A 22,488-nucleotide genomic window follows, 5' to 3' on the forward strand; every position below is an offset into this window, starting at 1 on the left:
CAAAAAAAACGATTTTCAAATTCATATTGTTTACATATGGTTTTCAGATTTGTTTTTATACAGATCAACATCGGTAAATATCAGCTATCGGCCCAATCAGTTGGAAAATATCGGCATATTTGAATTTGGCAAAAATTCCAACGACATGTGTGCCTAATTATGTTGTTTTTGGTATTTTTCCGTTCTGATAGAGGGTTTAATCAGCATTCAAATGACTCTGCGTGTGTATTTATCGGCTCGTGCTGTGATCAGCGTCAATATCGACAAAACCTGGGTGAACGTGGTCATTTTGCGTTAACCTCTGCAACTTTTTTTGTCATCACTGCCACAAATTCAACCTGTCCATGTTTAAGCGGCATTCTTAACATTGCTAACAGACTGGCACAACAGATTTACTAACCGCAGGAATGCTATCGTTGCCCTCCGTGCTGCTGTTTGTTTGCGCTGTTGTTTTCCAGCTTTTTGTGATGTCAGACATGATGCGCCAAAAAAAACCCCAAAAAAACACACACACACACACAAATACACAGAAAGGTGACTCATCTACTCTAGACAGGGAAGGAGTTAATCTGCTTTTGCTTGCAGATTTACACTTGGAAGTTGTTTATTGGGCTCGTGCAGTGGGAAAATACTGTCTTATAGATTTATTAATTTTAATTGTTTAATTTTAAACAATAAAAAAATTCCCCCCAAAAATCTACTAAAAAGTGTTTTACATGATGAATCAGAGATGCAGCTCTCTCACCTCTGCAGTCACATGTTCTCTCATCATCACGTTAAACGGGTGGCGCGGTGGCGAGGCTGCCTGTCGGGCTATTCTCAGAAAGCTTTTTTTTACCAATTTGACCTGGACACTGGGGCAGCCAAAATCCACGCACACACACACACACACACACACACACACACACACACACACACACACACACACACACACACACACACACACACGTGTAAATACTTGTGAGTCAAAGGGGTCTTGCATGTAGAGGAATCAAGTAACACCTCCTACCCACCTCTGGGTTCCTATTATCTCCTCGCTTCTTTCCATCCTTTTTTTTTTCATTTTGTTTTTTCCACACTAACGGCTTCCTGTCGCACACTTAAGCCGGATTTTTACTCTGCAGGGTGTTGCAGAGGCTTCACGCGGCGCTCTGATGTGCATTTCCTCAAAAAAAAAAAAAAGTAGCCACATATCTGTAGGCTGAGATATCATGTAGAGACCGAATGGTGTTGGTCAGTTTTGACTTCTTTTTTCTTACGTTCCTGACTCTATATTCTTTTTTATTTACTCAGTTCTATTTGTATTCTAGCAAAGTCATTTCCGATGCAAAAATCCCACTGAACATCATCACTCATGAGGTAAATAAACTCGTGTAAACATGAATTTTTTTTTTGTGGTTTGCTTTTTACAAGGTCATCATATTTTGCAGGAGCAAGACAAATTTGCATTTAACTATCTTTAGCTCACACTTGGCACTTATCTCCCTGTGAAATAATGGATTTGATTGTGTAAATACAATTAATTCAAGTATATAATGAATGCACAGCAACTGGATAATATACAACACAGCCATTTTTTATGAGCTTGTGTTACAACAAGAAGTGAATTAATCAGCAATAAATCGATCCTTCTCACATTTACAACTGTATATAAACTGCTGTTCTTGAAAGGTGTGTGCAGGTGTGTGTGTGTGTTTCCTAACAGCAGGCTTTTGCGTGTGCATATACAGCTCTGTGTGTGTGTGTGTGTGTGTGTGTGTGTGTGTGTGTGTGTGTGTGTGTGTGTGTGTGTGTGTGTGTGTGTGTGTGTGTGTGTGTGTGTGTGGATATGTACACGCGCGCTCGTATATGATCTTTGGCCAATTTATCTCAATTTATATTTTATGACAGCCCTACAAGGCTTGACAAATAATTTTTAATTATCATAACTGGACTTTTCTCTAAGCCTAATCCACCTGCACAGAGGGCGGACTATTCATGTGGAAAGACAGGTGTGTGTGTGTGTGTGTGTGTGTGTGTGTGTGTGTGTGTGTGTGTGTGTGTGTGTGTGTGTATGCGTGTTTGTAGATTGTTATGTGTGGGTGTGTGGTGACTGAATGAGTGACATCACAGCTGTAAATACACAGCCTGATCATTCACCTTCAGCTCTACCCTTTCACACGCTCGCGCATATGAACGCAATGATTTGGCAGGAGGCTGGTGTTTAATTCAACCCTCATTCAAAAGGTCCATCAAAGTCACATTTAACAAAACAAACTACGATTTAAAATCAAGAGGAAAAAAGTCCAGAGAGCCGAAATGGCTGAGTGCAGATTCGCTGCTCTATGTTCTTGTGTTTTCATTTGTGTTTTCTGTGTAACAGTGCAGGTTGCCAACAAAGGCAGAGAGAGGCGGCCAAGCTTCCCTAAATCAATTTTTAATGGCTTTTCTACCCAGGAGAGGAGAAAGATTGGGGCATAGCACACACACACACACATGCACAGACACTTAAGTACATGACGATAGCTTGACAAATACAGACGCGCATGTGTTGACAGACACATGGTGCAAGAATATGTACAGATATATGTTTACACTTGTACGTTAGTATGCAGACTTACTGTGTGTACACACATGCCTAGTGCATCCAAAAACACACCGTTACAAATAAAACACACACAAACAAGCATAGCAGAGATCATGTGTCAGATACACACTGGTATGATGGCATTTTTAGAAATTTTGTCAAATTTAAAATTAATTTTCTGACAACTTTTAGCTCAGGAGAGACAGAAGAGCCTTGAATTCGTACATGGAGTTTCAATAGTATAGCACATTATTCAAGATTCAAGACTCTTTTATTGGTCATTTCTACAGTATGAAGAAACAAAATAGTGTTTCTCACTACTGCATAAATAAATGTAACTCCCCAAATAATTGTGGGAAATGCATGTTTAAATATACACTTTAAAAAATAGGAGCAAAGCTAAAACACGTCAGCATGAGTAAGCAGCAGCACACACACACTGTAATTTAAAAGTAAAACGCAATGACCATTTATGTGCTTTTGATGTTCTCCTTCTTAATAAAACATCGAAGTACATGTTCTGCATACCATAGCTTAACTACACACTCAGAACCATGTATGTACTCTGGAGTTATCTATGTAACACGTCTGTGTGTCAAAACCTGCACTTCTTGCCTCTTGAAGATCAATATTGTACTTTTGAGGTAACAAGTGTACCTATGAGGTAACATTTTTCAAAGGTCTACCTGTACAGGACTCAAGGAAAAAAACCAACAAAGATGAATCCAGCTGTGGGATGTGTGATGCATATACTTCCTTACTTTACAAAGTGTATCAGTACTTTTACCGGAGTGTGTAGGCGTGTGCTGTCAGACAGGTCAAAGGTGTTAGCCACATTACCATTTCCACACGACAAGATCTTGATCAATAAATTTCTCTCCAGTTTATTTTTAAAGGCATCTACAGCATTAAGCTGGAGGATATTCAGACAATTCTCATTGATTGGTAGCTAATGCAGAGGACATTAGGGGGAAGTATATCTTTCTCCCGCTACTTCATTTTATAAGTGCAACTCTTGTAAGTTAAGTACTCATAATCACATTGTTATAAACTGGAAAACAGCAATAAAACAACACTGGAAAAAACAACAACAACAACAACTACGTATCGGTTTCAATTTTACTTGGCATCACAGAGGATACTGTTAAGGATTGTAAGTAAGTTAAAGGATTGTAACTCTGATCAATAATCAAATGCAGTGGATTGAACAAACCTCCGTAGTCCTTTGAGAAAAGAAGAAGTGTGAAATCTATAATGGTGTGAATGTGTCATTGGAGACGTCGGTAGGTTATCAATAGCTTAGCATGGATCTCCTTTGAGGTTACATCGGAGTTTTAGCCTCGATCATATACTGTTGGTGATCAACTGACCCCGGAGCATCCTGATTTGTTGAATTTTAGTTGAAGAGTTTAAAGTCTGACCCGCAGGTCACATAATGTCTCAGGGATTTGGGGATTCTTTATTTTTAACCTTACATTTCCATGACAAAATATTAACAAAAAACACACACAAAACCCAGGGATTGCAAACCCCCCCACAATTTTTGAACGTTAACTATCACGTCATGTACATGTTTGAAAAAGTCAGTGATTGTGTAAAATTGTAGTCGTCAATCAAAAAGAGGCAGTGAGAGATACTGACGCGTGTGCTTTGGCATGAAACAGAAACTTACTGGCTCTCATGATGCTTGGTGAGCAGCCACATTTTTAACAAATCTATGGTATTTGGTATATTAACATCAGCATTAATGCAAAAGATTCCTCTAAGTGCAGTGTATGACATTTTTTAACATCTTCATGTTTGGTATCAGCACGCCAAAAGTTTTTCTTACTCTTTTGGTTCTAATAGCAGGTCTTTTTCCACTTGGGTCACTTGATTTTGTTTGTCTGTGCACATCTTCATTGTTTCCTATGAAAATCACATGACACGCTGCTCTCACCATCTCCTGCCTCTTCAAGCTTTTACCCCATACCACATCCCCCTAAAAATTCCTGTCAATGTGCATATTGTGTGTGTGTGTGTGTGTGTGTGTGTGTGTGTGTTTGTGTGTGTGTTGTGTCAATCCTGGAAACAGGATGAGGGCTGACATTTCCAGCAACCACCTCCTCACAGTATGAACCTTTGAACCCGTCAAAACCCAAAAAAAAAAAAATGTTTTCAGGTGGAAACAAAAAAGGTAAGTGTGTCTCACGCTGCAATCTACTTTCAGGGACATCTTGAATTTCAGTTGTAAATTTACATGAAGTGTGAGGAGAAGTATCACCACGAACACACTTACCTTTTCACTAAATATCTCAGACAGCACCAGGCTTATTGTTTTCTCCTTTCAGCCATTCCCCCCCTAAAAAATGTCCCTCAAAATGATAATAAAAAAAAACTAAAAAGAGAAATCTCTCAATAGCCAAGAAAAACTGGCATCTCCTCAGTTAAAAAAATCCATACATTCAAGATCTTGATCAAATGTAAGAATAATCCTTCTTTCTGAATAGAGACAATCCCCGCTGCTTCGCTTCAAACCACCAATGAATTGAAAAAAGGAGGGATTGAGTAGAAAAAAGAAAGGAAGGATTGTAGGGGAGAAAAAATGAGGTAAAGAGAAGCTTAGTGATACAAGAGGAGGAAAGAGAGGATAAGGTCCTTAGAGGGAGAGAGGGATGGAGACAGTTAATCCTTTCCTTCGGATCTATTCCCTATATGAGTGATACATCCGCCACCGTCCTGTTCGCTGGCTTGAGAGCGTCTGAGAGACGTGAGTGTGTGTGAAAAGGAGAGACAGTGTGTGTGTGTGTGTCTGTGTGTGTGTGAGAGAGAGAGAGAGAGAGAGAAAGAAACAACGGCATTAGGTTGCTGGCGTCACACACTAGCCCTCCTGTGTGTCGCTATGTTTGCGATTCCTGCACTCAGCACGCGTCAGAGTGTGTGTAAATGTGTGTGTGTAAATGTGTGTGTGTGTGTGTGTGTGTGTGTGTGTGTGTGTGTGTGTGTGTGTTTATCCATGCATCTACACTTGAGGACTGTCTTTCTGGTGTGCACCCATCTCCCCTTTTCGTCTCTCCCGTATGTCTGTGCAGTCGTGCATGTGGCAGGAGAATGTGTGTGTGTGTGTGTGTGTGTGTGTGTGTGTGTGTGCGTGTGCCTTGTCAAATATAGTAACATTAGTGTATGCTGCCTCTGTCTGCCTGCAGCTCTCCCACTGTGACAGAGAGGATAAGGGAGGTGGAATACAGAGAGAGTGATAATATGAAAGACTGAAAGCTGAGAGAACAAAGAGAGAGAGGGAAGGGCAAGGAGAAAGATAGAGTAGGAGGTAGTGAGAGAAATAGAGAAAGATAAAGGTAAAAAGAGAGGGATGTTGAAGACAGGAAGGATGGAGATGGAAGAGAGAGAAAGCAGAGAATGGATCAGCTGATTTCATTGAAGATGAGAATCTCCCTCTGCCACATGGGCTTTTCTCCTCTCCTTTTCTTTTTTTCCTCCTCACGTCTCCCATGCTTGCCTTTCATTTTCATTCTATTCCCTGTGGCAGCTCTCGTAACAGCAGGCTTTTGCGTGTGCATATACAGCTGTGTGTGTGTGTGTGTGTGCGCGCGTGTTTTTGTGCCCACATTGTACTCATTTAGGTGTGTTTGTGTGTGTGTGTTACTCATATTGGAAACAAACTATTAGGTTGGGACTAGACATGCTGAGATTCTGAATACATTTGTGTAAGTCAAAGTAATATTCTCCAAGCCAGTGGTGTGTGTGTGTGTGTGTGTGTGTGTGTGTGTGTGTGTGTGTGTGTGTGTGTGTGTGAGAGAGAGAGAGAGAGAGAGAGAGAGAGAGAGAGAGAGAGAGACAGACAGATCAGGAAAGTGAGTAAAGGAGGTGTGAGAGGACTGTGTTTGTTTGCACACAATATATAATCACTTGGCTGCTTCCTGTCATGGAATGAATCATAATTGACACACAAATTGTGCTGTTAATGAGTGTATGAATCATTTGGCACAGTACTGGTGTCTTAATGATAGTCTCGTTGGTTTCCGAGGCTATCAAAACTTTTTTCCTCAGCATTGTCAGAATGGTTATTTCTCTCTTTAGTTTGTGTTATATTAATTGCTCCATTTCTGCAAATATCTCCCCTGCTGATGTGACCTTGAGCATTACATCAATCCTTGCCAGCTTTAATGCTGCCCACACGTTGGTGAAGCTGCTCTGCACTGGCTGTGCTGCCATTGTTTTCCTATGGGGGGGGGGGGGGGGCCTTGTTCAATTGCCACAGAGCACAATGATTTCAACTCCAACCTTGATTTTAAAGCAGAGTGAGCAGAGGTGATGCATGCATGCAGTCTTGGTTCCGTTAAAGGTCAAACACAAGGTGGTTCCCGAGTTTCCTTCACAGCATTAGAAAGTTAGCATGATTTCAAACAGGAAAAGTCTTGCTGGTCTTGCTACATTAAAGCCTTTATATTAACAAGTATCAAATTATTGAATGCATGCATTTATGCAGTTACATGTTTTGGTACGTCATCAAATTGTGTCTGTTTCAACAAAAATTTAGCAGACTTAATGAAGTATTTAGGTGCTAACGAGCCAAATAGTCCCCTCAGGAATCTATGGAAACCAAAAGTAATCAGAGTGGATATAAACGGCCAGAATCCAATTAATGCTAATCTGTCTCTGCTGAGTTAGAATGCATGTGTTTGCTTTGTCATTGTTTCTGAGTTGAAACATGTGGTGTGTTTACAGTGTGAGAGTGTTTTCAATCCTGTGGTAAGTTTGTAGTTTAAATCATGATCAGGAGTTAGACAAGCCAGACCAGTGTTCAAGTCTGTAATCTTTCCCGTGAATCAGGAGAAATATGAAACAATGAACATGTATGAGACCGTAGCCACCATCTGTATTTAAAAACACATTACTAATTTTGACCATGCAGCTCTTTTGTTTACAAGCCAACAGCATCTGAATTAGCACACAGCTCCGTGTGTATCTAGCTCCAGGCCAATTAAAACAGTAAACTGGTCAGCTGCCCAACAAAAACACACAGGCACACAGGCAGGCACATGCACACACACACACATGCACGTGCGCGCACACACACACACACACACACACACACACACACACACACACACACACACACACACACATACGCATATGTACAACCTGAACATTAATGTGGTTGCTGTACTGGCTTCATTGTTCTTGCATGTATTCCTGGCAAACGTCAATCACTGTAGCTGCCAGTGGCTTCAGCTATCCCTGGCTATATAGGACACTCTCGTTAGCGGTTGTTACAAAAGATGATTGGCTTGAAAAAAAGCAGTGAGTGTGCAATAGTCCCTCACGCATAAAAGTTATATTTATCTTGCAGAAGGAAGGACCACTTTTATAACATCTCTAGCATTTTCTTTGTCTTATCCCCAAAAGCATAATTAGTCCGGTAATTAGTCCGGCCATCCCTCTTCCTGAATGCGGGGGTCATTGATGAGGGTCACCCACAAAGTTGCAACCTTTCAGCTGGTGAGCATTCGTTGCCAAGGTAAAGAACAATAACAAATATGAAGGAAAAAGACAGCAAAGACTTTGGCTCCCTGTTTACATTAGATGTTTGTTTGTTTTTACCATGTTTTTTTTTTTAAAAAAAAAAGGTAATTATCAAAGAAATAATGATAAAATAATACCATACAAATAAAACAAAAAACACTGCACACTGGGGTGTCTCCAAACTTATCTGGTCATCACTGGCGCTAACAGGAACTCAGCTGGGTTTGATGAAGGGGTTTCCTCTCACTGGGTAGCTTAAAGACACTTTATTTTGTCTCGCTGCTGGCACGACTACACCCAATCGCCACCAGTGTCAAAGCCATTGTCCATGGCTTCCTAGGGGAAAAATCTCTGGCTCTCGGCTGCTATTTATAGGCCCCTATGACTCCGGCTAATCAAAGAGGTTGAGTCTTTATCCCGTAAAGCTCCTGCATTCTTTATTTTGTATTGTCCTCGGAAGAGGGATTGGAAAACTCTGGAGAGCTATCACTGCAGCGACTGTTCAAACCTCTATTGCAATTTCTGGCAGGTGAACATTAGAAATACTTGCATAAGACCAAAACCATCTGCAGTAATGGTCATCTGGACACATTTGATTGGGCAATGCAACTCCTACATTAGTATCCCAACTGCCCAAAAAACATAAAAAAGAGGGGCTGCACCTTTTAATGTTGATAGCTCATCCTGTCAATCATTTGAAGTGAGCCTTAGCATGAGGGGAAAATATTAATCCTGAGTTGAAGCGGTAGGCTGCTATATTTTAGGAGAAACTGCAACACATAGCACAAGAGATTAAAAAGTAATAGATGACATAAGAGTTTATGAAAGTTAGTTGAATTCCATAAACATCAATGTATTAACATTGACTCCACAATGTCCTTAGGCAGCTCTTTGAGAGTTTGTTCCCTGATTAAGAGGGAAAAGATTTTTAACACCAGATAAGAACACGAGGTGAGCTTGATTTATTGAGTCCTCCAAGCTATGTGTCCACTTTTTCAGGCTGTTTATGAGTCTGGCAAAGAGGCCTTCTGGCGTAGGGATCTATTGTAAGTGCCAGCACCTCCTGCCAAGGAGACTTCTCTGGCCAGTTCTGTTATATCAATGATGCAGGAAATACGTGTTATAAAAAATGATTACTGGCAGTGTTTTGGAGCAGGAAAGTGTCTTTTTTAACCTTCCTGCTTGGCTATTATGGTCAACTCTCTGTTCATTCTCAAGCCGTAGGAATATTGGTTTATTTATTCTCTAGAAGGGAATGATTCAATCTCTGCTGTTAGTCATCTCTAATATTGATACATTTAAGCCATTTTGTTATAGTCTAAACTATATGAATGTATCTTGTTGCTCCCCTTTTCTGCAACATCCCTCGACTCTACCAATTCTGTCACCTCTATTCCTCTCTATCTCTCACCCGCCTGCTCTGTAATTTACTGTGCTATTGGGCGGATGTCAGTGAAGATGAATTGGCTCTAGTCTTTGTGTTAACACCGGATCTGGCCAGGCACATTTCACACTACAACCCCAGTTCTTGCCTAGAGCAAGTGTATCCAAGGCACTATCCATCTTTACACACACACACACACACACACACACACACACACACACACACACACACACACACACACACACACACACACACACACACACACACACGGTATATGTTCCATCCAAGGAGTCATTGGTGTCCCTGTTCTCAAGCTTTTCCCATAATCCGTGAATCAGCCTCATATTGACGAGACAGTTTTATGGCCATTTGGTCAATATGGTCATTGAGGGTCTTGCCATTAGAAATCAATCAACCCCTAATTCATTCCCTGAAACACATTTTATCAGTCTGGGTTTATTGAACAGCCTATTCTGCACTCAATGTTTTTGCCTTTTCATTTTTTCATGATAGATTTCATGTTCTTCCTTGTCCGTGAAGGGCTTTTTCATCTCTGTAATTTGAGAGCTATAATAGATTATGCACCTCCAGTTAGTCCAGGCAGGCGTGACCACAGCAACCGCAATTGCACTCCAAATACAGTCCAAACAAGGTGGGAGGTGGACTTGGCACCCTTACAAACTAAGCCCAATGTGGTTAGTTTGTGGTGAGAATGCAATCTGGCCTCGGTGTGACCCAACCAGCAAGTTTGAGCTGAAATGCAACAAGGTGTACTTTGCATTTTTGGACACATCCGAGCAGTTTGCATAGAAGATAAAAAATAGAAGATACAGTATGGAAAAACAGCCTTAACACTATGGGATAACATGATTGGATGATCATCTGGTTCTATGCAAAAGAAAAAAGTTTAACTGAATGTGCAAACTCATGTGCGAGTTGGTCATGTTTTCGCGAAACTAGAAGCGCTTTATTTAGGGTTTTTTTTGGGGCTCCAATCAAAGTGTTTGTGTAATATTGAGAATCCGTCCTGATACAAAAGACACGGATGATACTTTGCGATGTGTTTGAAAGTTTGTTAATTGTCGGCCTCCATTAGTGTCACACCAAAGTTATGTGACTGGCTTTTTCTGATCTCTGAAGCTGACAAGAAGTCTCCTAGGATAAAAAAAAAATAAAAAGCTGGTAGGTCAAGTCATCTAGTGAGTCACTGAGTTTCCAAAACACAATTTTTGGCGATGTATCGCTTTAAAGATTCAAAGCAATAGACTCTTGAATTTCCTGGAAAACTGTGACTTCCAGAAAATAAATCTCTTGTTGTTGACCTCTTGCGGCACTAATCAGATTTTTAATAGCTTTTTCTATCAATCATGAAGTCAACAGATTTTCTAAACCGCATTAAAAAAAAAAAAAAAAAAAAAACATTGATGTGGATTCAGCCAAATGCAGGCCCATCTACAGTCCCGACCTCAACGTGTGCAGTCGGCCTCATCCGTTGCATTTCCCTCTAACATGCTGTCTGTCACGGCAAAATAAATTAAGTAGTGCAGTCGACAGATTATGAAGTATTTTAGGTGCATGCACTCTATTACACACACACACAAACGCTGAGCTACACACTCAAAGTTTATCCCTCTTTGGAGAGTCTCATTAATTTGGCCAAGTTGATTTGCTGTGAGAAGCTCTGAATTCATCACAGCCAGACAGATGGTAGAGAGGGATTTCCTAGACGAGAAGAGTAAGTGGAAGAGAGTGGTGCGCAGCAGACAGGAGGTGAGAGAGAGAAAGAGAGAGAGAGAGTGAAAAACACAAGGTGGAGATGAGGTGAAAGGGAGAGTTAGTGTGCAAAAATGAAAGGGAGAAAGACAGACAAGCAAAAAGAGAACAAAAGAAGGATGAGCAACGAAAAGAGAGTTGAGAGATAAAGAGGGGAGAGGTGAGCCGGCACCATCTGTCTTCTTAGAGAGAGACGGAAACATAGGAACAGAAGGAGCAAGAAGGAAAGACGGAAGACTAAAGTCGCTTTTTTTTTGGTTCATTCGTTGTTTCTTTTTCATGTAACGTGGCCTTAAAGGACTTTTTTTTCTTTTTTACTCAAAGTGTCACCATTTTAATCCTTCTGAGATGCGACAAAGTGGCCTTTCACGAGCACAAACGAGCACATAAACATGCAAAACAGCACAGCGGACTAGCAGCAGAGCAGTTTGCATCCACCCATACACTCTCGCTGTCGCTCCACCATGAATGATTTAGTGAGCGTGCCTCCAACGGGCCTGCTCAAGAAGACTGGGAAACTAGGTTAAGTTAAGGTAGGCTCTGCTGGTCCGCACACAATGTCATCCATTTTATCACCACTGTTGTTTCACCCTCAAGAAACTAGCACTGTCCACCTGTCAGACATAATAACAGGCTTCTCAATAAAAGTATTTAAGTGGCTGAGTGAATGTAAATTGGTCTACTTTCTCCTCATGCTTTGACTTCTTATTGTCAAGAGTGTATTTGTCAGTCAAGGTGTTGCTCCGGTAGGGTACAAGAAATAAATTTGCAGCTGTGCGCGTGTGTGTGTGTGTTTTTCATTTCCTAACCAACATGTCAACATTGCATACTTTAAACTGAGAAATATCATGCACCTGTCTTCATCTCTGATGTTTAAAAAGTTGCAATGAGAGAGAGAGAGAGTGAAGAGAGATTATGGCAAGAGAGATGAGGAAAACGAGGGAGGGGTGCTTGAGTCATCATCCTTTTGTCCAATCCCAGCCCTCTGCCTGTTGCTTTGGTAACATGATGTCAGTGCAGCCTCTCGCGACTCCTCTGAGGTTTGCAAGCTTCTGAGAGTGTGAGTGTGTGTGTGTGTGTGTGTGTGTGTGTGTGTGTGTGTGTGTGTGTGTGTGTGTTCTTGTACTTGCTCCATATTGAGGACTAGAACACGTATTTAACCAACAGACTGAGGACATTTTTGGAACATTTTAGCAGGTCTTCACATCTTCAAGGGCCATTTGATGGTCAAGACTTGGATTTAGGCTTGAGGTTAGAATTGGGTTCTGGTCAGGTTTAGGGTCAAGGGTCAGGGTCAGGCAGTCAGTCGTCAGATGTTTCGGTTTAGGGTGAGGGGCTTGGCCCTAGCCACTATGAGAATGCATTAGGTCAATGAAAGTCCTCACAAAGATATAAGTTCAAGGGTACGTGTGTGTGTGTGTGTGCGCGCACGTGCGCGTTCTTGTGCATCTCCCTTGACAATGTCCCAAAAACACACACTTTTAAAAATTTTATTTGAGTGAGTTCAGGTTACTAGGTTGTTTTAACTTGTGTGAGTATGGACACGTGCATGTTCATTTGTGATGATGCACGTGTTGTCATTACACCTGCATTTATGCTGAAGAGGGTAAGGTGCGGCGATGAATGTGCCTGTACGCATTCAGACGTCAAACTGAATTTCATGATATTTTTATTTTCAGAACAGGCAACCAGAATTTGCCATAACTCTTTTTACTGGCCAGAACAGTGGTTTGTTGCCTGGCAACATCAGTTTATTAAATATTCTCTATCAGGAAGTCATGGGATCTCTCCCTCTCTTTTTTTTTTGTTTTTGTATTTTAGTTGAACACATTTTCGGTTATGCGAACGTGTGTGGAGGGTCAGATGTGTCAGGGTTGTGAATCCTAAAGTGTTAAAAATATGTGTCATGGGAGAATTACTCAGCGAAAGGATGGTTTTCTGCATGACTAACAACTGTGGAATAACCCTCTGCTCCTACAATGCCAAAAGAAGAGGTGTATTGAGGTCAGCTTTTAAGTATAGGCAAGTAGTTGTCTGTTGTATCTTGGTAAAAATGAAAAAAGATCGATTTACGAAACGACTGTTTTGTTTTTCTTGAGTTTTTTTTTTTAAGTTGGTTTCATGTCCAGGCAAAACAACTTCCTTTAAAAATGTCTGACTCTGAAATTCTTCTCTGTATCCGTGCACATGTTTCATATTTCAAACTACGATTCATGAAATGTGTTAAAAAAAGAAATTCATCCTGGCACCAGTGAAATACTTCCACTGGAAAGTTAAATCAGTCCCTTTCTTGTAGTGGACACGCAAATTCTCTGGTTCAACAATCCCACAAAATGCATAGGGGTTCATTTTATTTTCAAGATTAGGAAATTTATTAGCTTGATTTGACTGAATTCACCATGACTTTCCAACAGGGCGGAGCAATTATTTGCAATTTTTTTTAATATATTAATGTGTATTTCATCAGGCCTAATGTGAGGACAGGTTAAGGCACAGAAAAACAAATTAAATTACAATTCAAAATGACTGCCAAAGGAAGAATGTAACATTACTTATCAGGGTTTGGTGGATTGCATCTCTTATTTATTCCTTTGTGTTTTTAATAATAATATTTACACATTTTTCTGAGCCTAAATCAAATATTCTGAAAGTCAATTAAGTATATCATGTAACGGACAGGCGGTGCAGACGTGTACTGATGGCAGATGTCGAGACCTTTGTAAACATTTATGTTAAGACGGAGATTAGAACGAGGGATTTAGTTTTCATAGGATCAAACTGTCAAATATTAAAGAGGATAGAAGGATGTGATTGAGGAGAAGAACTAGAATTTTCAAACCGCCTCACACTCAATACCATCGCTCGCCAACGTCTCCTTCTACATTATTGAAAATTTGACATTTATAGATAAAAACTGTAATTATGTGTTTGTGAGGGAGATGGTGAGAAAGTGACATTTCTACATGAGAAAGCTATTGTGTCTATCACTGTTTATGTGTACGGTATATTTGTGGGTGTGCAACACCCACAAATATACTGCACGTTGTGTGTGTGTGTGTGTGTGTGTGTGTGTGTGTGTGTGTGTGTGTGTGTGTGTGTGCGCGCATGCGCGCCGTGCGCATGTGTGCATGTACAAGAAAGGCAAAACAAAGCGGGATATTGTGAGATTTTGACATGAGCTGAGATAAACAGTAATCTTGTTGTCCAAAAGTTCGATTCAAAATAAAACGCTCGCTTTTAAGGCATGAAACAGCCGTGACTTCGGTGAATTTTTGACAAAAGCAAACGGTTTTTAATGATTAAGTTGATTTCTGGCGTCGCCGCAACAGAGTCAGAGAGAAAAAGAAACTTTAATGGGTTTTTCGAACACATTTATGGATATAATTGTTCAATTTCTATTTGTTTTTTTCCCCTTCCAAAGAAGCTTGAGATGCTACTTTTCAGCCTGGTGTGAAGTTAATTTAGCAAGAACAGCCTTTGTTATTATTAACACAGGAAGTCAGCCAAATGAAAAAAATATAAGACACTCACACTGCTTTTAAATAAAGGTGTGAAATTTTGAACTAAGAACAACTTTTCACTTGGTAACATCCCTTCAGTTACTACCTCTTCACCACCACCCCAACACACACACACATATGAGAAGGAATTAGAAACACACACACGCACGCACACACAGAACTCACACGCAACAATTTGATCTGACTCGCTCTATTATTAATAGCCACGCTCGGTTGAACTGAAAAGGGTTTCCAACTCATAACATTATTAAAAATCAATTCATCCTCTTTCATCCCCTCCACCTTTTGCTCTCGTGCTTCACCTGTCCTCCCTCTTGTCCCTCTCTTCATCCCTCCGTCATTCTCTCTGGGTCATCACACTCCACCTCAATTAATCTGTTGCTTTAATTACAATATCGGTGCTCTGTTGATCGCCCATGTGTATGTGCACGTGTGTGTGTGTGTGTGTGTGTTTAACTGTTATTTTTGTGAAGAACAACTCTCTGAAACATGTCCATAGGAGAATTTGACTCTGTTTTTAAGGTCAGTATTGGATTTTAGGGTTGAGTTTATGTAGTGCAAGATTTGGAGTAAACCTGGGTGAGCACTATGAGATAATCAGGCTGATGTGGGGTCAGATTTGCCCCCCTGGTTACTGATCTGAACAGATTATCTGCCCAAATGAGGCTGCAGTTCGAGCGATTTATAGACAAACTCAACATTCTGGATCGAAGTCTCCCTGATTAAAAAAAAAAATAAAAAAATCTTTTAGAAAGAATGAATAACCGTGGAATGTTGTTACATTTGTAATTATCACAAATGTTACTCTCCCTTCCTCCTCCGTGGACCTTTATTTCCAACCACCCACACGCACTGCAAGATGTACAAGCTATGCTCTTTCCATCTACTCAGCCATGACTTCATCTGTGTTTTGTTTTTTTTCCACTTTTTCCACTTTTCTTTCCACAAACGTTGCACACTAAAGTACTACAAAGCCTATTTCTTTCTTTCTTTCTTTTTTTTGTACGAAGTCGCATTTTCTCGCATGAGCTTCCGGGAGAAACCAAGTCAACAGAATCACCAACAGAACCCCAAGTGCGGCTTGTCCTACGTTTAGATCGCCTCACCTGGTGTATGCATACTTAAAAAAGTCAAAAATAGGTTGAACACTGTTATGTCTAAATCAGATTTGAAAATCCATCAGACGTTTAGTAATGATAGTTTATCATAAGAGGCTAGCACATTTGTCAGTGTCGGTGAATATCTTTATAAAGCTAAGATTACAAATGTGCGTCTGTGTGTGTATGTGAAAGAGACAGAGTGGTATGAAATGACCTCGTCATTGCAGCAGCTTTATTTTACAGCGTTCCCTCATGTGACTAGAAACAGTCTGACAGTTTAACTTATTGACTCTGCGAGTGTGTGTTCCTATATATTTAGCCTCGGCTCCAGGCATCTGCTAAGGGAACCATCAACACAAGCTCACTGGTCATTAAACACAACCTGACCTCCTGTGCCACCTTGGAACAGTATGCACGCACACACATACACACAAACACACACACACGGAGACAAACACTCAAAACAATGTCAAAAATGTCTCAGCACACACAACCACCCATTTATAGAATTGCACAGTCACCATTCTACAAAAAGCTAAAATATACAAGCAGACACACAGAGAGACCGACAGACAGACCTTCGTCTCGCACCGTCCTCTCCCTCTTTTCCTTCCTTCACAGTCTCTCAGCCACTTGACACTCGCCGCTCCATTTAGCTAAAGGCCAACGAGCTGGTCAACTCTGTTAACTTTTAGTGGCATAACCACACATGCACGTCCTCTAAATATTATATTTCTATGATTCTAAATTGTCCTCGCTAATTTGTTTCAGGGTGAAATAATTACACGTACGTGGCTGTTGGCGGTCCGGCACACAACCATGAGCAGCAATGTCCATAAATGGATAAAAAATAGTCAGAGGATTTTTTGATAGACAAAGCAGGTGCTTTGACCGAACTGTGTACCTGAATGACCTGCAATGGAGTGCACAGATGACTTTTTTTGTAAGATAAAAGTTAGCATCGACGTTGAGTCCCCTGAGCCAGATTTTACATTGGATTTTTGATTATGGCTAGAATTAACACCTGTAGCAAAACTTTTTGCTCAGTAACATTTGCGCTTCACAAATGTACATCGTGTTTATGATTTGTGAAGCACACATGCAATCGTTAGGGGTGCCAAGCTAATGTTAAGCTATGAGTGAACAGCAACCCAGGTGCATGACAAGCTTCACTTCAGAATGCAAAAGTGAGGTATTTACTGACACATTTTATGCCTCGATTAAAGAACACGGAAATATTTTATGCTTGTGTTAACCACTCGACTTTGAGATGAGGGAAATTAACATTCGAGCGAATGTCTTCAGATTAAATCTTTTGTTTTAGTTGAGAGGCCTGTCGCCGCAGAAATAACTTAAGCTCGAGAAGCCGATCGTTCCCAAACAATTGCCGTCATTTGATTGATGTAACATCTTCATCATGTATAAATTGTTACATTTAAGATGAGGAAACAAAATCGAAACAATTGATTTTATGCTAGTACCTCCATTAAAGTAACACTTTACTGAATCCAGCCTGCCTTATCCACCTTGAAAATGCACATTTTGCTTAAAATTTGAAGACAACAAAGCTGCGCTGATTAGTGATTAGTGTACAGTATATATTCTTTTAATTATGGAACCTCTCTGCGTCTGTGTTCATTAGTGTGTGTCAGATTTTATGCTTCTCCTCATTTCCCCAACCGTCCATCGTTCTTGCTCTACGACACACACACTGTGTAAATATTTATGTACAGTACATGGGGATAAAATTTGATGTGACAGCAATGCAGCAAGACTCTCTGTTTACTCCAGTCGCTCTTTTCATTCTTGCACATTCTTTCATTCCCTTTTTTTTTTACATTGTTCACAGTTCACATCCCTCCATCTCTCCTTCCTCTATCTCATTAGTGTAATAACCAATTAACTCTGGCTCTTATTTGCTTAAATTATTTATTTATTTCTTCATTAATTCATTTCCTGTTGAAAGCCCACTCCACTGTGATTGGCAGCTTGCGCTAATTGCAACTCAGACTGAGTGTGCAAGATATGCACACACACACACACACACACACACATACACACACAAACTCAGACACAGAATTTCACACTCATGAGCACACAAACACATACTCAGAATAATGTTCGAGCAAGGTCATGCTGTCTGTACGCTGCTGTGTAGGTTTACAAGTGACCCCACATTAGGAAATGCTTGCTAGCTTTGTACACATATTGTGGTTAAAAACATCTCATACTGCACACACACACACACACACACACACACACACACACACACACACACACACACAGACATCCACATAAGGATCAATGCGATGGTTTTAATTAGATTTGGCCTATCAGCCTCCAACTCAGAGGGGGGAACCAAGGCAGATTACTGCTGCCCTCTGTAATAGCCTTTTAACACTGTCTGAGATTACGGCGCAGGGAGATGACTTCAAGGTCAGTCACACTATTGAAGAGATGGTGTGTGTGAGAGAGAAGAATGATTTATTTAAACAGAAAAAAAACACATATCAAACACACATGGAGAGGCGAATGAGCTGCGAGCATAAATGTTTCTGTTTTCATGTGATTTATTTTTTTTTCCATCTGCTGGTTACATCTTGTTCTCACATGCACATGAATACACCAGGATGAAGGGCCAGTTTGTAAAGTTTACCCTGTAATTTTATTCATTTATTTATTTATTTAGCTGCATGAACAACTCCCAAATCAGCTGAACCCATTTTTCTGTGTACATGACTGCCTACAGGCACCATTCAGAATCAGCTGTGATTTTCATGAGCCTGGACGGAAATCAAAAACTCTGTCTCCCAAAAAAATTACGTTCCTATCTTGCAGTAAATCTGTATCTAATAATGTGTCAACATGATCCGACTGAAGAAAAAAAATTAAGTTCTATGATGCAAAATTAGAACTTGAATTGAAACTATTAATTGAGGTACAGATGAGAAAGAATACTAGTGTAAATGTGCTGATTTCAGAATCAGTGTCCACAAATATGAGTTGATATATTATTTAGTGAATCCAAATCATTATTATCCAAATATTCAACAAGCCAAAATCAATTCAATGCAGATTATGAGTAAATATAAATAATTTCCCCCTAAATAATTGATAAATATAAATTAACTCATCCCAAATGTTTGGAAATCCGTAATCAGTTTCTCCTAGTTTTTAAGTGATTTTAGATTGCTTTTTCTTGGGTTTTTCATAAATGTGAATAACTTTTCTTCATGAAAATCACTCATTTTTGTGTTGATAAAACTCCTTTTTTGACATGTCAACACTAAATCCATCATGTACTTAGATTTCAATAAAGTTGTGGAAAAAAATTATGCAATTTATATATATATATATATATATATATATATATATATATGTATATATGTGAGTTACATTTTTTAACAGTGTGTGGTTCAGTTGTCAGCTCATGATTGGTAAGAAAAGATCGTATATCGGTTTTATAGTTTGAGGAATTACGACTCATAACACTAATAACTTTCATGTTGCAATGTTGAGTATGGGCATTTTTAGCAAAGGAGCTAACACACACACACACACATTTATATTTTTTTTATATAATTAGCTCCTCTTCTCATTTTCTTCTTCACTTCACCCTACAAACACACTTCCATGCATTTTGTACCCGCTTTCTCTTAATAAAGCTTCCTGGCACCGGTCTGATACATTTTGATATTGTGGGTGTCGCTTGTTTGCCTGTTCGCAGAATTACACAAAAACTCTCAGGCTGATTCTTACCAAACTTGTTGGAGGGGTAGGATCTGTTTGACGTTGTGAAAACTTGCCTTTTCTACATGGGGTTTGGCTGAGGTTGAGCCAGGGGAGGTATCTGCACTTCAAATGTTCTTGAGTTCTGCTCTGTGTGTATTTCAGTACATGACGATGTGTGTGTGTGTGTGTGTGTGTGTGTGTGTGTGTGTTTGTACCTCTCTACAGTGTGTGTGCGCACACGTTTTTATATGTTCTGTGTATTTTGAGAAGAGGCTTTCCCTGAGTGGCTGTACAAAGCATCCTGGGAAAAAAAAAAAATGCTGAGTCTTTGATGCTTATGAGAGGAGTCATATCTTCCCTCGAGGTGTGTGTGCATTTGTTGTGTGTGGGTGTATACAGTATGTGTACATGTCTGTGTTTTCTCTTATGCAATTATAGTTCCATTTTGCAATACCATGCTGACTGAACTGCTGACGGACGTAGAGCCTTAAGCTGACACAAGCAATCAGTTTGCCGCCTTGTGTTTGTATATGTGTGTGTGTGTGTGTGTGTGTGTGTGTGTGTGTGTGTGTGTGTGTGTGCACGTGTGTAACATGTGCCAACACACACAAATCATTGGCTTTATGTTTTGTGACTGTGAGTGCTATATTGTATCCAGGGTTTGGACCCATATACACATACAGTCTAAGAATAGTCGGTTCACACAAGGGTGCTTTGGCTCAAAAGGATTTTCATAATTTGAGTAGTGAAGACAGAGTTGATCTGCAGAGCAGGTTCTCTTCCACTCCTCCAGCCTGAGAGCCGAGATATAGGCTCTCACCTCGGGACATTAATCGGCTCATTAATGCTCTTTCCTCTCAAGTTTCCCTCTCCATTTACAGCTCACCACAGGTCTACTATTGCTGCTATAACTATTACTTCTACAGGAAATACAATTACTACTTAGAGTGAAAATATTATCATAGCAGGAGTATCTATCACCCATATTAATGTGATTTTTACTGCTACCACAGTTGAGACATTTGCCACACTGCACTCTAGTTTTATAGAACTCTAATTGAATCATCAGTTATCAAATATCTGAAAAAAAGAGAGAGAGAGACATTTTTCTTGTGCAATCTAAAGTCTTTGCTGGTAATACTCTTTGTAACGCAGCCATATAATTATTATTATTATTATTAGGTAGTCATGTGGTGTTAGCATGTACAAAAACAGAGAAATTTAGGTAGCTGTGTAAACTACTACTGTCAAAGTCAGTACATAATAGTTGGGCTAGAAATTGGGGATGCTAATCTGAACCGCAGGTATAAAATAAAAAAATACTGAATGCACGAACCAGGGTGCTAATTGCATATCTGTTTTCTGGAATTTTCTATTCCCCAAGGAAACAAAAGTTATATTTCATAGTGAGAAAGTGCAGAAAACTCAGGCATTAGCACAGCGGTGGCCATAAATGACAGTATAACGGTACAGACTTTGTTTATTTTATTCATTTCAGCCCAGTGTGACGTTTCTACATTTTGCTGTCATTTGCTGAGGGATGTTTTTTTCTTTCTTCTTCTCCTTAATATACAAAAACAAACTGAACTGAAACAAAACCATTATACAAACCAAACCTTGGGCTTGCTGAACCATTGTACCCCTAATATAAATGCAGTAAACATGTCTGATGATTCTGGAAGGATCACGCTGTTTAGCCAAGTGTGTGAGTGTGTATCGTTTTCTTGCCGCTTCCATGCTGTGGATATTCAGTTGATGTCACGAGAGAGGTCAAACTGTTTTGTTGCCAAGCACTCGTCTTGCTGGGGTGTTATTCATATTCTGCATGTGCATTTGCCACTACTAGGTATTACTTCTCTTTCTTTCCCTCCTTTAGTTTTTATTCTGATGTCCCTTCAGCCTATTTGCCAGTTGATGTCTCATTGATATTATCTGGCTTCACCTTCTACCCTTCTCTTGATTCCACTTATCCTCCTCCTTCTCTATCTATAAATTTTAATGTTTTGGTTTATTTTACAGTGTCAAATTGATCTCTGTCTCTCTCTCTCTCTCTCTCTCTCTCTCTCTCTCTCTCTCTCTCTCTCTCTCTCTCTCTCTCTCTCTCTCTCTCTCTCTGTCTGCAGCCATTGGTGTTCAGATGACTCTTGGGGTGATTGAGTCCAAGTTTTGGGCCGTTGTGTCTCAGGTCAGTACACATTTGGTTTTCCCTCATGAAGGTTTTGGACGAGGGCTGACTAGATAGATCATCAATCCATGAACTTTTAAAGAAATTAATTCTACCTCCATATTTAAGCGTTTGACTTACAGAATAAAAACCTGAATTTGCTTTTGGCACACACTTGATTTCTTTCTTTATTTGGATATCACAGATGCTGTGTTCAGTAATTAAAATCTTTGCTCTACGCGCACATCTGAAGCAAAATGTGGAGCTGTTAACTTGGCAGGACAGAGGGAAATCTGTCAGTTAGAGACAGGAATACTTAAGCAGTATATGAAATTTGTAAAGTGACCCGTAAAAAAATATGAGGTGAAATTCTGATGGTTTCAATTCATTTTACACCCTAAATACTCCTCTTACTAAATAAAGGAGAAACGCTGCCTTCACATGGGGTCATTTTCAGCTTCCCATTTGTGGTTTGTAATTTGCTGAAAGTTCCGTTCAAAGGCAGCGCAATTACAGCCCCTTTGCACCTTTAGCTTGACCTTGCACCCAGATTATTCATCTCCCAACTAATTTGAATGGATTAGACACGCTCCAAACGTAAGGGAGCTTTAAGATCACGCGTTACACTTCATAAAATTTCACACCCATTGTTGGCATTGACTAAATGGCACATTACCGTGATTGAACGAGAGAAGTAGCTTAGATGAATAGGTTTGCTTTCACCT

The 22,488-nt window shown here is 40.0% G+C and overlaps 2 protein-coding genes across 6 annotated transcripts in view; one reads left to right on the forward strand and one right to left on the reverse strand.

Moving 5' to 3' along the window:
• Positions 1–5,528, reverse strand: part of lrtm2a (leucine rich repeat transmembrane protein 2a) — a 28,938-nt gene extending 23,410 nt beyond the window's left edge. The window contains exon 1 of the mRNA XM_086202104.1: positions 4,845–5,528. The gene's annotated coding sequence lies outside the window, so the exon portion shown is untranslated. The remainder of the gene's footprint in view (positions 1–4,844) is intronic.
• Positions 1–22,488, forward strand: part of cacna2d4a (calcium channel, voltage-dependent, alpha 2/delta subunit 4a) — an 82,446-nt gene that overhangs the window by 47,135 nt on the left and 12,823 nt on the right. For all 5 annotated transcript variants that reach the window (XM_086202108.1, XM_086202109.1, XM_086202106.1 and 2 more), the window contains one exon: positions 21,723–21,784. In XM_086202108.1, coding sequence (XP_086058234.1) covers positions 21,723–21,784 — 62 coding nt within the window. The remainder of the gene's footprint in view (positions 1–21,722; positions 21,785–22,488) is intronic.

Source organism: Aulostomus chinensis, chromosome 4, assembly GCF_037954235.1.
Source record: "Aulostomus chinensis isolate RoL2024-O1b breed Wild chromosome 4, RoL_Achi_v1.0, whole genome shotgun sequence".
Taxonomy (NCBI): domain Eukaryota; kingdom Metazoa; phylum Chordata; class Actinopteri; order Syngnathiformes; family Aulostomidae; genus Aulostomus; species Aulostomus chinensis.